Source organism: Taeniopygia guttata, chromosome 2 (assembly GCF_048771995.1).
Source record: "Taeniopygia guttata chromosome 2, bTaeGut7.mat, whole genome shotgun sequence".
NCBI classification, from domain to species: domain Eukaryota; kingdom Metazoa; phylum Chordata; class Aves; order Passeriformes; family Estrildidae; genus Taeniopygia; species Taeniopygia guttata.
In genome coordinates, this window is record NC_133026.1 from 36808327 (window position 1) to 36825265 (window position 16939).

Sequence of the window (16939 nt, forward strand, 5' to 3'; positions counted from 1 at the left end):
TTACAATTGTAAAACAGGTTGGGCTTAGGGCCAGTCACTCTCAGAGTCTGAGAATATCATTCCTTGAGGGATAATCAGAGATACTTGCTGGGTCTTTAAATGACCACTTGAAACATATGCACAGACATCATAGGATTTTGAGCTTATATATTTCTTAAGTTTAAAAACTATTTTAAAAAAATCTATTCCATCTCCCCCTGCTCTTTTAACTCAGGGCAAGTTACATTGACCACAAATCATTTGTATGAGTGACTTACCTGGTTCTATATTGTACATAAATCTATTAAGAACACAAGTCTTCATTCTCAAAAGACAAGCTTTCATTAAAAGATAGGAATTTTTCAGTTACATATATTACTATTTTCACTTGAGTGAGCAAGGTGTACTATAACATCATCACCTTTGCAATTTTTTTTATTATTTTGCAATTAAGGACTTTGAAATTATGATAATATTTTTCTGAATATAAAAAAGGATAAAAATATCAATAGATAAAATACATTATTAAATGTTATGGAACTAAAGGAAAGAAGAAAACCCTCAGGTTCCGTGACAGTATGTCCTAAAATACTACACACTTGCAGAGGAAGAGATAGTAACACTTGCTGAAGAGAATAAAAAATTTCTTGGTGACTTAAATAGTTGGCATTATTTCAGTTCTAGGGGTTCTTGAAAAATACTTCAAATATTCTCTTAATTATTACAGTTAAGTTTTTGTTCATAATGATATATAAGCATATAGCTGTCCCATGAGCTTTGTGGGAATTTGGAGGAAATGCAAACTGTTCCAGGAAAAAACAGTTACTTTAAAAACAGCTGGAAGTGAGTGATGACCCAGCTGTAAATTCAACATTACACTTTATTCTGTAAGAACAATATATGACCACTCACCTCAGCTGAATCAATAGACATGTCTCAAATTTGATGACATAATAAAAATTACAATTTTCCAGTTTGTGAGAAAATTCTAGAGTTGTAACAGTAGAAAGCTGGTAAATAAACTATTTCCACACAATTATGAAATAGCTATTTTTGAGCTGGAATATTTTACTTCATTACAAAAATTCTGTAACTTTTGGCAATACTGTTGATAAATGAGAAAATAGTTTAATTCACTTTCAGTGATCTTCTGGTGAAACTATTAGAAGCAGTTGAAGCCTGTTAGATGCAGTTGAAGAAAAGTATGTCTTTTGTAAATTTTTTCCCAATTCTTTTTTTATAAGATAGACCCAAATACAGGCATCTATAAAGGAAAACTTATTTATTTATTTAGGGGTATACATCCATCAACCAGCAAAATGGAAGAGGAGAAAGAACCTTACTTTTGGCTTTGTGTGTCTCTTTCCTCACACTTTTTTTTCTTCATAGTGGAAGAATCAGCAGACCAAAATGTGGTTAAGGATTTTTATCTCATAAGCTGTTTAGAGGTCTTTCTAATTAATAAAAACATTAATAGTTATGTATAATATTCCTTCTGTTCTTTTTCTGTTCAAAGCTGAATTTTCTCTGAAGGCATAATACTAAAATTATGATAATCATACTGTTGATTCTGTGTAAAATTTATCCCTTTAAAAAATGTTCTGTAATAATGTTTACAGTGTATAGCTGGTATGTGTGCTAGGTACATCTTCTTATTGAATCAATTAATCAGTTAACAGAATTAAAGAAGCAGCTAGAGGCTAGCCTCTCCACCATACAGCAGAGAGTTTTGTAAATTGTTGGCTGCTGTTGACAGTGAAAATGTGTCATACAACCAACAGAACTCCTACAGCCTATTGCCCATGGTAGTGCTTTTATTCTGTCATTAGAAGACTTTTATCAGTTTTCTATTTATTGGCCACTGCTGATGTGCTGTCCCTTGAATAATAACCGATTTTTTTGCTAGATTTTTTTAAAGCCTGGAAAAAATATATACCAACTTTCCATATAATCTCATTTTAGAGGGGTTTTTTGTGTTCATTCAGAGTTGCTTTACCCCTCTTGTCTCCTTCAGAATTTCCTTGGTGGTTTGCTTTTCTTGAGGACTGCCTATGAAATGTGTTTTGTGTCAATGATACTGGATATGTTTTAAAACCATCGCATTTCCTGTAGACATCATTGTCTATATTTTATTGCAAATGGGTTATTCATGGAGGCTTATTCGAAGATCACACTTTCTGTTGGGCTGTTCCTTACCTTATGATGCAAGTGGTGAGGGTTTCTTAAGACATGTATTGCAAGGACAAAAAAAACCTTTATTGCATTTCTTACAGGAAGCCTTTTATAAATGGAGTTGTAAGACAAACAAACAGTGGACAAATTCTTTAAAAAATCATTCACTGAATTTAAGTTCAAAAAGGAACAATTCAGTACTTGTAAGATACTCCAGGTAAAAATATCTCTCTGTGTGACTGGGCTGTGTGGTTGTGACAGCATAAAGATATTCACAGGAATTGTAATGGGAAGGTTTATTTCCCTGCCTGATTTCAGAATAGAGCAGCAGGAGAGACCACACAGATATGACAATATACCACTGTTTCTTGAGCAGGGTAGGGTCCAAACAGCATTAAAAATCACAGCATTAACCTGGTTACTATGCATTTTCACAGTGCTCCTTCTAGTGTGTGCATGGAGCAGAATCATGGATTTCTTCAAGTCTGTCTGTATCTGGATACCTTTTAGCAATGGAGTCCATTTGTCCTGTTCTACTCTGTTGTTGAAAGGAAATCTAGTTTACACACTCAAAATGATGTTATTTCTATGATAAATTTTCTTAGGTGGAAGTTGGCATTACTTGCTGTTTCATCTCATGACTGACTTTAATTTTGTAAGCAATGAAATAAATGAAAAGTTCTTATCTACTATGCCAACTTACCTAGTCCTTTGAGTAAAATGCTAATAAAACAAACATTTTATCTTTTTATTCCTCATACTCTCTCCTGACTTAGCTTTCAAAATAGCTAGAATGGAGTAATCTCATTATTTTATGGAATATATTTATAAAAGTGTACACCACACTGTTAAATAAACCTAAAATTTAGAATTTTCACAGAGAACACCCACTATAAAGTCCATGTAAATCTGGAACTCACTGTTTTTCCTCAGGACTCAGTGCAAAATATTTAAAGAGATCTATATCTATACTGCCTTTCCTACTTCTACCCAGTCAGGGTTATTGAACATCATGACTTCAGATGGTCAGATTTTCCTGTGTCATATGAATGAAAAGATAGGTCTTAATTTTCTAATTTGTGTCCATGCACACTTGTATTGAAAATTTAAGTATAAAATCATGGGTGAAGATCCATGATCAGACTGGGAGATGTATCCATACAGGAGTATGTTGGGTATGTATCACACCAGAGGGAACTGTAGGCAGTGGTTTTAATCAATGCATAAATGAGAAAAGTGAAAGTGGTTCTTTTGAAAGGATACAAATGAATGCTATGAAGAATGGGGGAAAACTACCAAGGCTGAGACTTTTTTTTGTAAATAAAGTGCAAACTTTCTTACCAGAGTAGGTTAGTTCATTTTGGTATTCAGAAAAAATGCATTTCATGGTCTCTCTCATGCTGCAGTTGTCTGCTATGGAGTGAACATAGTGCTTCTGGGTCATATCCGGGTTACTCAGTCTTCACTCAGTAGGTGGGGAGGCACTGGAACAGCTGAGAACTGGAACAGAGAAGTGGTGAATGTTCCATCCCTGGAAGTGTCCAAGGCCAGGTTTGATGGGGCTTTGAGCAACCAGGTCTAGTAGAAGGTGTCCCTGCCCACGACAGGAAGGTTGGAACTAAATGATCTTAAAGGTCTCTTCCAACCCAAACCATTCCATGATTCTGTGATTCCATAAATGTGTCAGACTTTACCTGGAGAATGAGATAATGATAAATCATAAAGAATTCTGGACTCTATCTAATGCTATGCTCTGACTATTCTGATTTTAGGAAATAATTCTTCACCAAAAGTGTTATCAAGCTTGGAACAGGCTGCCTAGGAAGCAGTTGAGTCACCACATCTGAAAATACTTGAAACATGCATCAGAGTGGCACTTGGGGACATGGTTTAGTGGTGGAGTTCACAAATTAGTCATTGCGAATGGTGATCCTGAGGGTCTTTCTAACCTAAATTATTCTAGGATTAAATGAACTGCTTAGAAGGAGAGCAGACATATATTTGGTGTAAATTTAGTCAGTAAAGCTGACTTTCCAATTCTGCATTGCTAGAGCAGCATATACCTATGAAAGCTTGTCAAAAGTTGCCAGGGTTTATATTTCTGATTTATACCTAAGAAGTGGATCTTTTGTGTTTTTCCAAAGGGACAAGAAAAGAGTTCTGCCTCCTCTTTCTATTAACTTTAAATGGATGATTGAAGCCTCATGTTCTTATAAAAACACAAGAAAAGACAAGCATTACAAAGACATTTTTTTCTGAATGTGCTTTCTTTTACTGCAACCTTCACTCACAAGAAGTCTTAAGCTGTTAGGAGGCTAATTATAAGCTTAGCAAAGTGTTATGTATTTTCTTTTCTTAGAAAATATTTTGTAATTGTCCTGACTGATGGTTGTGGTACTGTAACTATCTTCATTTGAAAGAAGAACACCCAGAAGGACATCAGTCAGAGTTAAAAATATATTATCACTTTTCTGATAAAGGGGAGATAAGGCTAAATTGCAAGCATCCTTTTTAAGAGCTATCTTGGGGAGGGGCTTACCATTACACAGGGAGGCGTTTGTAGAAGCACCAGGAAATAGTCCCCAAAATCTGGGATTTTTCTAGAACAAGATTTCTCACTGTATTTGGGTAGATAAGAAATCCTTTTGATTTTAAGCACGGGGCAAAAATAAGTCAGTTGTGTTAAGGTGACTTTTTGTTTATGATTGATTTTATTCATGGATCTTTTTTTCTAAGATCAGCCATGGAAAAAAAAAAAATCGAGTCTGACAGGTACCTAAATTTTTGAAGAGCCATAGAGAAACAGATGGGAGTTTATAAAAAATGAGCTGTCTCTTCCAGAATAGTGAGCTGTGAACTGAGTATGACAAGAAAAGAGGGAAGTTACAGAAAATGGTCACACACATGTAGGTGCACACCTGAGCAATGTAGTTTGCTGAAGCTCAGGATTGATTCCTTTCCTGAAGGCATTGGGAGACCAGAAAGCAGGAGAATTCACAAATGTCATTCACTTATTTATAAACTACTGACATGCTCTGATGGCATCTTATCTTTACAATAAATTAATTTTTTTTTTCACTTCTAATAACAACCATAAAATTTTTTTTGCCGTTTCTGGTAAATAAGAAAATTACTACTTCATAAATAATGTAATGCTTTTCTTATTGATGCATGCTTTTCAGTCTCTAGGATTTGACTCCAAATATTAACACAGAGGTAGCATTAATCCTTTGCAAATAGTGTAATCAGCATGTGATAGAAGTCACTTGCTGTGAAAATATGCAATTGGTGTGATTCTAAGTGCCATATCAAGTCCCACAGCCTGCAGGTTAGTGAGTACAACACCCTTAGTGACTGAAACTCTGAACCTAGGTAGGAGAGATGGAATCTGTGTAAAGCCAAAAATTATCAGGCTGCTGGCACATAAAATTTAAAACCTTACAAGGAGCCTGTCCTCATTTAAAGAGTGGATAGAAAGTGAAACCCTGTGTCAGTAAATATATGGGGAAAAAAGGAAGCAGTAACTGAATACGTGTACATTGTTTCTGTAGTCTCAGGGCATTCTGGAAAGAGACGGAATTGTGGACAGCTTTCAGCTCAGTGCTCAGCTTATGACAGAAAGGCACATGTGAGGCTAGGAGTTATAAATAAAAAAACCTGAAGGCAGTAAACACCATTGTACTAGGCAATCGTGTATGCATAACGTGAAAGCTGCATGTTTTTCTGCAAATAGCTACTGAAAGGATACATTTAAAGAACATATTTTAAATGGCATGGGTGATCTAGCCAAGGTAAAGAGAAGACTTCCAAGGTTGACAGGTAGGGAGATCCACTTCCATGCTGGAAGGCCTTGTATTGCTGGGGATGCTGAAAGAATTCAAGGAATTCTACCTGAAGGTACCAGGCCTGCTTTCTGAACACAGCTTAATGTGGGTCTCACAAGAGATCACACCACCAAGGCTGTTTTATCTGCCTTCCAGGATGGACTACCTCAGGCTCTATAGGCTAAGGACAAGGACAGGTTTTAGATATTTATAGCATGAGGATGAAGCCTTCAGCTAAAGCACCTCAAAAGCATTGCTGGCCAGAAGCTCAAGAAAAGTGTTTTCCCAGCATGCTCCTAGCAGATCTGAAGCCTCTTTTATTGACTTATTTTGGATGCAGTAGAGTGAACAAGTGGCCTCATACAACATGGCAATTTAGGTTGAGAAAGGGAAAAAAGAGAGGCCTGTAAAAACTTTTAAAGAGAATTTCAGAAATATGACAAAACCAGGCTACTATAGCTGAGCAGTTCTACAGTGGAGACCCAATTCAATTGACTTAAATTCATTTTTCCTCAGAGAAAGAGATAGGCATTTTGTTCTTACCCAGAATTTAAGAAGACTTAAAATTTAGTTTGATTTTAAATGGTTTGATGATTGATAGATTATTTTTTAAAAAAAAACCATTAATTTAGTTGGGTCTTTTCTGAAATAATGCTTTTTGTACTATCTCTCTTTATTATGGCTGATACCAATATGGGTGGGAGATGGGAAAGTATGAGGCTTCTCCATCTGCCCCCTTCAACTTTTGAGTAGCTATTTGGCTTTGCAGTACAAGGATTTTTCCTTGTTTTTTTACTTTTTCCCCCTTCTCTTTGCTGACAAGTTAAAAAAAATCCTCAGCTAGAGAGTGCTTTTGCATGAATTACATGAAAACTTCTTTACTGAAAAGTTTGGAACATTTTTCCTCCTACACATTTTGTTATGTATGGTTTTGTGCTGTTGAGCCAAAAATACATCAGTCTCGTATAATACAAATCTTTCTTGCTTTTCTAGGCAGGTTTCAAAAAGTAGCTGTTTTCCTTGCTTCTAAATTCTGGCTCTGCTAATTAGTTCTGTGTTTTGTTAATTTTTTTTTCCCCTCAATTTGTATGCATTCAATTGACTTTAATTAAACCTTCTTGACAGACGACTTCTTCCTTTAGTCCCATAGATTCTTTTTTCTTAATCCTGACACATCACAAAAAGTCTGCTTTCATTTACTCTGGCATCAATTCACTGTAATTCCACCAGAGTGACTGGAATTACTTTGAATTTACTGCTTTATAAGCAAGAACAAAATTTGTTCCCATGATTGACAATTACAGACATCTGAATGGAGGTAAAAAGCACAAACCTTTCCAAAATAATGTTCAGTCTTTACTCTTAATGGGTTTCATGTCACCAAGGAATATGTCACGCGGTCTTGCCAGTGGCCATGTGGTGGGAAAAAAAACAATCTAAACACATGAATGCAAGAATTGGTTATTACTAATGAGCAAGCTTACAAATTAGCATATTCTGACATAATGGAAGCCTAGTACAATTCAGATTCTCTGTTTTTAAAAACTACAAGGGATTTTTTTTCTTTCTGTGAAGTGAGAGAGAGAGTAGGATCACCGCAAGGATATTTTCAGTGGTTACTTCTAGACATTCTTCCCTCTGGTCTGAAACAGTAGAGAGTACATTTATCTTATCTGTGAAATCAAATGTTGCAATTACTTGCTTCTGAGTTGTGTGAAGGTATTTGACAATTAAAATTTTACAGTGGTTTTTATTTGCTCTTCAGGAGAGGGGGGGTTTGTTTCTTTGCTGCAAAAGACTAAGCAAAAGAAAAGGTGTGCATAATACTTACATTTCTACCAATGTCTGAAATGTCAGTAGTTCACGTTCCAAAGCTTAAAGTGTTATTTCCTGATCTTTAATGCAGTCTCACTTCTGTTCTGCAGAAAAATGGAAAGGAAGAGGAAGAGCAGGATCGCACTTTGAGTCAGCACGCAGACGGAGTAGAGCTGTCCTTTATCATATCTCTGGACATCTACAAAGAAGAGAGAAGAACAAATTAAAAATTAATAATGTAAGTAAAATTCTTTTCTTCCCCTACACCCACCCTAGAAAAAAAAATAGCCTTTTCACTAACTTTTAAAAAAAATTGAAAGTGCTGTAAAAGGTCAGGGAGTACTTGAGATGTATCCTGATCACAATTTTACAGCAACAAGGATTAGAATGCTTCTCAATGAAGCATATTTCTGCCTGCTGTGAGGTTTGTTACCATAGAGCAAGATAGTGCATTTAATCATATTGTAAACAGAAAATTAATGCCATGAAAGCCACATTATAAAATTTCTCAGAATTTTAGTTCCAATTTACCTCAAGGTTTATGCTGTTAAGTTCCAAAGGTCACACTTCATTTAGGCAAGTTTTCATGTAAATTTCTCCAACTTTATACTGTGATATTAATCTTTTAATTTCATAATTGAAGTAGTAATGTTTCTGTCTTCAAATTAATTCTGTATTCCCCCAGTAACTATAAATAATGAGTAACTTCACAAAACATGCTGTGAATGTTGCTAACACTAAATCAAACCATAGCCAAACCAACAGTATAGCAACAGAAAGACTTCTAAAGAAATGTTAATGAGAAAAAATAACTCTCCTGCTTTGTGCAGTACAAATTAAAAGAGGAAAAGGCTTGCTATATACTAAGGGCATGAAAATACACACCTGGCATGTATGTCATAGGGCATACAATCACTTCCTTTGAATTTAAATGCTGAAGAAAAGATTAAATGTTAAAATTTTTTTTTTTTTAAAGCTACAAGTATTTCATGTTGAAGATGCATAATAATTAAAAAAAACCCTACAAAATATGGGTCTTCCAGGGATATTTTCATTGCATAGTAATATGAAAATATTTTTTTAGGAACATGACTCTTAAATACTGTTTGATGCCTTACCGGTACTCTCAAAATGCTAGTGCAGATGTTATTTTACCATGTTAAAACAGTTATACTGGTTTAACGTGGTAAAATAATATCCTGAGAGTAATTTACTAGCTTAATACATAAATTTTTGGAGCTTTGGGTTGGAATTAACATGAGGAATACTTTCTTTTCCATGATTAAAAAATGGGCTGACTCTAAGAACAGTGAGAATCCAGCTGCTTAAATTCATGAATATGAACCAAGAATAGAGAAGGCAATGACATCAGTATTTCAAAGGAAGCACAAAGAGAAAGGCTGTGACAGACAAGGCAAATGTAGTTAAGTCTATGGTTATGCAGGTTTCGTCTTTTTAATTTCATAGTGAATAACTCCAAGATCAGAAGGACTCTTAGCTTGCTGAATGCACTTTATTGTTTTGGGAGGCTCTTTGTTACTGAAACAGCATTAACCAAGCCCACATTAACAGTGAGCAAGAGTTTTTTAGTAAATAATGCAAGACAGGTCACATCCCACATGCTGCTTTTGGGGAAGGGTAGGTGTTTTTTCTTAAAGCTATGATAGGTGAAAATTAAGAATTTCTACAGCTTGACACTGAAATCTTGGTTACATAAAACACTGGTAAGACACAGACTCAAGACAAAGCTAGTCTAGTGAGAAAGGTCTGGAGCCATTTCATGGTAGATAAGTATTTTGACTTAGATCAGGAGTGCAATTTTAAAGAAAAACAAAAAGTTATTACTACTAATTGTGCTTTCATTCACGTGAACTGGATTCCTTCAGATAAAATAAACCAGGAGAGGCGTTCCAAGTACTGGAGCTGTTCAGTCCATAGGACCAGCCTAGAGATAGTCTGAAAGAACCTTCTCACAACTCTGTGTATAGGATGTTTTTCTTCAGTACCAGTAACTTCTTTCTCTGTGTTCCTATTTTCAGTACTATGTCTTTGTGTATACAAAGATTGTCCAGTAGAATAATATTGCTTTGCAGTGAGAATTAGTTCAACGGAGGAAGAAATAGTTTGCCAGATGCAGTCCCCTATTCCTCCATTTAATCTGTAACTTATTAGTCTTCTTCCTGCCTCAATATTCACAAAATTTATTCCATGAACATCTGTATAAATGAATGTGAGGTCTAGGTTAGAGAAAAAAAGTAACATTTGTTCTTGCCTACATATGTTATTATGTGGGATTTTTTACAAAAGCATCAACCACCTAAGAGCTGTGTTGCAAGAAATGCTTCTGTGTAACCAAATTATTGTTTTGTCTCATTTTTTTCTCTTTTTTTCAGAATGTTTTCGTAGATAAACCAGCATTTCCAGAATACAAAGTTTCAGATGCAAAAAAATCCAAATTCATATTGCTGCATTTTAGCACTTTTAAAGCTGGCTGGGACTGGCTTATTTTACTGGCAACGTTTTATGTTGCTGTGACTGTACCTTACAATGTTTCCTTTATTGGCCATGATGAACTGTCTACAACTCGAAGCACAACTGTCAGTGACATTGCAGTGGAAATTCTCTTTATCATAGGTAAGATATTTTTGGGAGTTGTTTGGGATCTCTTTTCTGACATTTAGGATTTTCAGAGGATGAATAATATTTTAGAAAAGGAAATAATCATCCCTTTCATGACTTTAGAGAAAATCAATTTTAGCTGTACAGCATGGTATTTTATCTGAACTTTAGATTACTCTTTTTTTTTATTTTCATGGAAGATTGAAACCCATTGTTTCACCCTGGGAATGCCTCAAATCTTCCCAGTATAGGGATGTGCCATGGAATTGCTACAGTTTTTTTCAAAATCTATGGGGTTATTTTTTTATTTCACACTTAGAAGAGTCATGGACCACAAGCTAAATAGATTTTTTTAAAAATCAATGTAAGATTTAAACTTGTACTGCAATAGCACACAGTGTCAATATGCTATATTGACAACTGGGATAGAATTTGAGAGGTTCAAGTTTGTCATCTGATCCATTCTCCAAACTTTTTATTTCTGTGATCCATGTGATCCATTTAATTCTTACATGCCTTAAGAATCCTAAAAGGAGACAAGGTCATATCTAATAATGGCTTTGTACCAAATAAGTTTCTAATTTTTTTTGGTAGTATCTTTTTCAATTTATTTCTGAAGAATGAAAATAATAGAGTCAGCCAGATTTTTCCCCAAGATTTTACTGCTATAATACCACTCAGTGCTGTCACACTGAGTGATCAGATCTGTTGCTACTTGCAGGTGGAGAAGCTATCATTTTTAAGAAATAAGCCAAGTTGGATATGTCCTTCTTGAACATGAAAAAGGTTCAGATGGGTTCTGAGAGAAAAAGCGTCTTGCTTTGAAAAGACAGGTGTCTACTAAGGAAGGCAGGTGCCTCTCTTGAAATAGAAGATGTAAACCCCCTCCCTCCAAATTATAATTTTGAAATTAAGGGGCTCCCAGGAAAGATATGAGAGTAGGAATAACAGTTCTTTATTAGGAAAAATAAAAATAAAAATGCAGTAATGCAAAACAACACTGACAGAGTCAGAATGCAACCTGACGCCCTGTTGGTCAGGGTGTTGGTAGCTGTCTCATTAAATGGTGGCTGCAGTCCTCCTGCAGTGGCAGGTGTGGTTCTGTTGAAGCAGTGATCCTGCAGAAGGTGTAGTTTTCCTCTGCAGGATCTGTGGTGGAGTAGATGGGCCTGGTCTTCCTCTGGGAGTACAGCGGAAAAGGCTGCTCTGGTGTTCCAAATCTCAGATTATATCCAGGTAGGAATGCTTGGCTCCTCCCTCTGGGCAGAGCTTCTCACAGTGGCATGATGTAATGACTCCCTGGAGGGAGGATTGGTTGTGGAAGAGATTAAAAAAAAACCTGCCTCACCTGGTTCTAACAGATAGCAATAGAATACATACCCCTGACCACATCTTGCATTTGCAACCTAAGACAGAAAGAGAACCAAAAAAACCAATAAAATAATTTTCAGATTTTAAACTTCTTTCCACTTTAATCTTCCTTATTTTTTTATGAAAAAATACAGCTTAACTCAAACATTAAAATCAATGTTACAATCTTCTCTAGAAGAACTGAAGAAAATTGGAACAACATAAACAGTTATAAATACCTCAGAAGATTTTCTTATAAAAATTTTGAAAAGTTTATTCCTCTTCTCTGTCAGCTTTATTGTAGACAGTAAAACTGGTAGGTGATATGGCTGATGGAAGAATCAGATATTATGATGAATAATATTTGAATAATTGTTTCTTCCTTTGGTCATTATTTTGTCTTTAGACTTAAGGTCTAAATTTCCATTTTACGCTCACTATTTGACCTTGGTGGACTCTTTCACATGAATCCAAACAATTCACATTTAAAGATTCTCAAGCACTGTAGTAAGAAACTTGCATTTTGCAATACAGATCATCAAGGTTCATCTTGTGTCTTGCATAAAGAGTGAGATTATGACTCAAGTAAGTCATAAATTAATGTTATATTAAGAATACTAAATCAAATAAACCCACCTGATGTACCTGAGTGACTTTGTAAAAAGAGTAGACTCAAGGTTACATTATTTTGATAATGGTGTTAATAACTGGTTTGTGTTATAAATATGTTTATTTTAGTATAAGCACAAGAGAGTATAATCTGTATCCAACTGATTTATCAGCTGTAGTATTAATTTGAAACAAGAAATAATGCGGCCTGAGGCTCTGGGGTCCGTCTGACCCCCGGCTGCCGCTGCCGTGAGTGTCCCAGACTGCGCTGGGCTGTTTGGCTCAGCCTGTCTGGGTTCCTCAGACTGACTCCCAGCCACAGGCATGTTAGCAAGCACGTCTGGAGTGATTTTAGCTCTGGTAAATTCAGCTCTTACTGGTTTCAGCTCTATGCTGGCAAGTTCTTCGGCAGATGCATACGGATAGAGAGAGAAGTCTGTATGCGGTTCCAGAGCAGTGTCCTTTATTTCAGCTCCTGTGAAGGGGGTAGTGATAGCTCTTCTGCCAAACTGGGCAGAGATGGGGGTAGATATAGGGTACAGGGTTATTGGAAATTGTCCAATGGCCAGGGTTGAGGAGACTATGACCTACAGCCTTACAGGGAGGTAACAAGGGTCTGAATGCAGAAGAGGGTCTTCTTTGGTGCAGTCACCGTGACTAGGCATTTCTTATCTTAGGTGAGTGACCACCAGGGAGGCCTTGCAGGGCCTCTGACTGATGCAAAGGAAGATGGTGAAGTGTTCAGTGTTGCTTTTCTAGTTATATATTTTGTTGGAAATATGGACTCTTTATATCAGTAATTCAAAAGTAGAGACATGTCTATGATCAATGGAATGGCTGAGTAAGAAAAATAAAGCAAAGAAGATTTTCTGTAAATTTTACTTTATAGTTTCTAGTAATATTTTTAGGTCTGTAGTCCAGGAAATAACACTATGGCTGTAGCTAAATGCATTCAATGAAATGTGCATAGAGCACTACAAGAGACTTTGACTAATCATGTTACAGATAACCACAAACACTGTACTGTAGAATACTGATATTCCTCCCACAGTTTGAATAATATCTCAATTTTCCCCAGAATATTTCTTTTCTAGAGTTATTATCTGATTTAAATTTCCAGCTCCGAGGAAAGGTTTATGGAGTATTTTCAGGAAATTGTCATACTGCATTTAAATCCCTGCAGTGAATTTAAAGAAAATAGTGTGTTTATGACCGTCTCTCCAGGGTCCCTTGTCTGTTAAAATATCGAATTAATGTGTCTCAGAACATGTATAGCTATATTGAAAGTAGTAAGGTTGACAACATACTTAAATTTAAGCATAAGTTTCCTGGCATTTGTTGCACTGTGGCTCTGACAAGCATATCTTTGATGGATGATCTATGTGCTCTGAGAAAAGTCAATGAGAAATGTTGAGAGAAATTCTTCTTATGATGCCACTGCCTCAGAAATGCAGTGAGATCTGTCTGATATAGGATCTTCAGTTGTATTACAGCTTTGTAACCATGGATTATAGAAATAAGGTCTATCTACTTTGATTTTATTCATATTTCTGAGAACATGGAGCAATATTCCTCTTATGAACATGATTTGCATAAACAGTCATTTAGACTTGACAAGGTCTTTGTTTTTAGCTGTGTTATCCAAGACTGACTATATTCTCAGGCATATGGTGTGACTCAGGGATGGTTCTGTGAATGGGCAGGAACTGGACCCGGTGACCCTTGCAGGTCCATTACAACACAGCTTAATGAGTGATTCTGTGACCTGTGTTAACAAATGCTGAAGCATGATAAAAATACACATGGAAGTGTTCTTCTGACTTGGGGTGCTTACAAGAGCATTGATATGAATTAAGTTATTTATGAGAAACGCATCTAGCTAGAGGTTTAACTGCTTTAGCCTTTAAAGTTCTCTAAAACACAGAAAGAAGATAAACAATAATAACAGTCCATTTTGTAACATCTTCAAGTAAAAGGATGAAGGGAGAACATAATTAGGTCTTCCCATATGAAACTAAATTTTTCACTTGATGTTTCCTGTGATAACTTCTGTGATGTTGCATTTGAATGTACTTCCATTATGTTTCCCTTTGTTATGTGTGCAAACCTTCTCTAACATCCCCCCGTAAATAAATCTTTTGCTTCCTCTCACCAAAGATAGTTAGTTTAGTTTTAGTTTTGTTTTTTTAAAAATTATTGAACATCTTGATTAAGAAAACAATAATATCTGAAAAATTATCAGTACTTTATTGTCTACACACAGGACTATTTGAATAGGAGGCCTTCAACAGGAATTGAGATCAGTGAAATGGTTTAGTGAAAATATGCATGGGCTTTCTGGGTAATGGTAATACATTATTTGCTGAATAAGATCAAAAGGGTCTGAGTATTTTGTGGCCAGGAACAACTATAGAGAGAAGAGTTCAATTTTCTATTTGTGGATCATTTAGTTTTTAGTGGAAGACAAATACTGGATACTAATTATGGCTATAAAATTATACTTTTTATGAACTGGAGAGTTAAGTTATTTCTTGCAGTATACTACTTTGCCACCTGTGGGGGAAAAAACCCATACCCATCCCTTCCTCCACTCTCCACACACGCACTGGCATCTGAAGACTTGATCTATGGTTTACACTTTCAAGAGAAAAAATAGATCCCAATTTACACTGAGATTTCTTCTCTCTCTCTTTGTATGTATATTTCTCTCTTTCCCATTAAATATTATTTAACAAAGTGTTTTATGAGCAATTTTTTTTTTTAAAGCTGTATGTTTAACAGTGCTAAAGCTCTGATTTGTGTGGCATGACACTGTAGACTAAGGGGACTTGTGTGGACATTCCTATCTATCACAAATGTAAATGACTCAAAACCTTTCAAAAACTGTTTTAAATCATATGAAGTCCTTGAATCTCAGACATTTAATATGTAGAGATGTAAAACCATGGTATAAACCTTGTAGAAATTAATATAATCATTCATGACTTACGCAGTAATTCAAGTATATATATTGTACTGAAAATAACATATGTTAAATGAAATTTGTTGGAATAAGATGAGGAAGTATTAAATGCTATAAATTTTATTAGATTGCTTTAAAATGGAAGGCTTGTTTTATTTTTTTCTTTCATCTTCCTATTCATTATTATAATGATTATCATTTCCTATCTTTCCAAGTACAGAGAAGGTAATTTAAAACAATTTCTCTCTCTGGGGGACCCCACATCTAAGAAAACTTCTGCATTTTCAAAGGAAATGGCAGTGTCTTGAAATGTTGAAGGTGTGGTTTCAGGTTGTAATAGTCTAAAATTCAGGAAAGGACCAAGGGAGTGGTTTGAAATTATACCTGGGAATTTATTTCTAAGCAACAAATGATCTCATCTGTGAATGCACATGAGCAGAGTATGTACACAGGCAGAGTTACATTGTTGATACACCTAATGCTTATAAGAGAAGGTCATAGGAAAATGTTCATGCTCTATGGATTACCTAGTAATGTGAAAAAACAGTGCAAAATATTTATGCTGAGTAGTGAGTTTCTTAAAGATTCTCCCTCAAAATATCAAACTCAGGTGGGCAAGACCACTATAATGTCAAAAATTATTCCGGTAACCTTCCTTGGATACCTGTAAGGAGAAGAGATGCTTGTCTGCACACAAGATGCTGTTTCCATGCACAAAAACATCAGCCTGAACCTAAAGGAGAAAAGTGTAAGCCACAAGTGATTATTTCATGGAAGTATTTCTGTATCTTCAGGTAGATGCAGATAAGTGTTATGGTAATGGAAGCACCCTGAAAATTTTACTTATATTGCCTCTACTAACTCCTCTTTATTAGAACTACAATCACAAAAGTTGTATTTTTCATTTACTATCCCATAATAGTACAGTGATAATACAGTATTGTATTTTTCAATAAGACCTAGAGGTAATCTAATCTAGGTAATTTCCATAGAAATTATATGATGCTTAGTAGTTTACCACACTTTTTATGAATTAGCATGCAGTCTTTTTTTTTTTTCCTTTTTTTGATATGATTTCTGGCTATTATCCATGTGAATTGTTGTCAAACTGCACGGGGTAAGTTCTGAAAAAAATAGTTCAGGTTTTCTCTTGGAACTGGTCAAAAATTGGAAATGAATGAAGCAGTTATGCCACTGCCCACTGAATATTTTACTGATTTGATCTTTGTTTCCTGTAGCATTTGTGTGAAGTAAAATCTGTTCATTAAATACTCAACACCTGTGTCTTCTTCACATAGGTTGCATTTAGGGAAAAGATACATCATATGATTGATGCTTCTCCACTTTTTGGAATTACTTCTTTCTGCCATATTTCTGCAGGTTCTATTAAGAAAATTGCCCAAGTAGAAATTTTCACACTTCTGCAGTCATGCCTACTAGCTCCTTTTCAAAGCAGAGCTAAAAGTTCATTTTTCAGAAATATTTCAAGTTCCTTGCCTTTCTTTCAAGACTCCAAAGTCTTTCTTTGTAGGAAAGTCAATAAAACATATTTTAGTTATTCAGTATGTTCTGGGATTGAGTCTATTTTCAAAAGATACAGCATTGTTTA

The 16939-nt window shown here is 35.4% G+C and overlaps 1 protein-coding gene across 1 annotated transcript in view; it reads left to right on the top strand.

Moving 5' to 3' along the window:
* The window catches only part of KCNH8 (potassium voltage-gated channel subfamily H member 8), a 174166-nt gene that overhangs the window by 74784 nt on the left and 82443 nt on the right, over positions 1-16939 (top strand). The window contains exons 4-5 of the mRNA XM_030264957.4: positions 7901-8028; positions 10184-10424. Of these exons, the coding sequence (XP_030120817.2) occupies positions 7901-8028; positions 10184-10424 (369 nt within the window). The remainder of the gene's footprint in view (positions 1-7900; positions 8029-10183; positions 10425-16939) is intronic.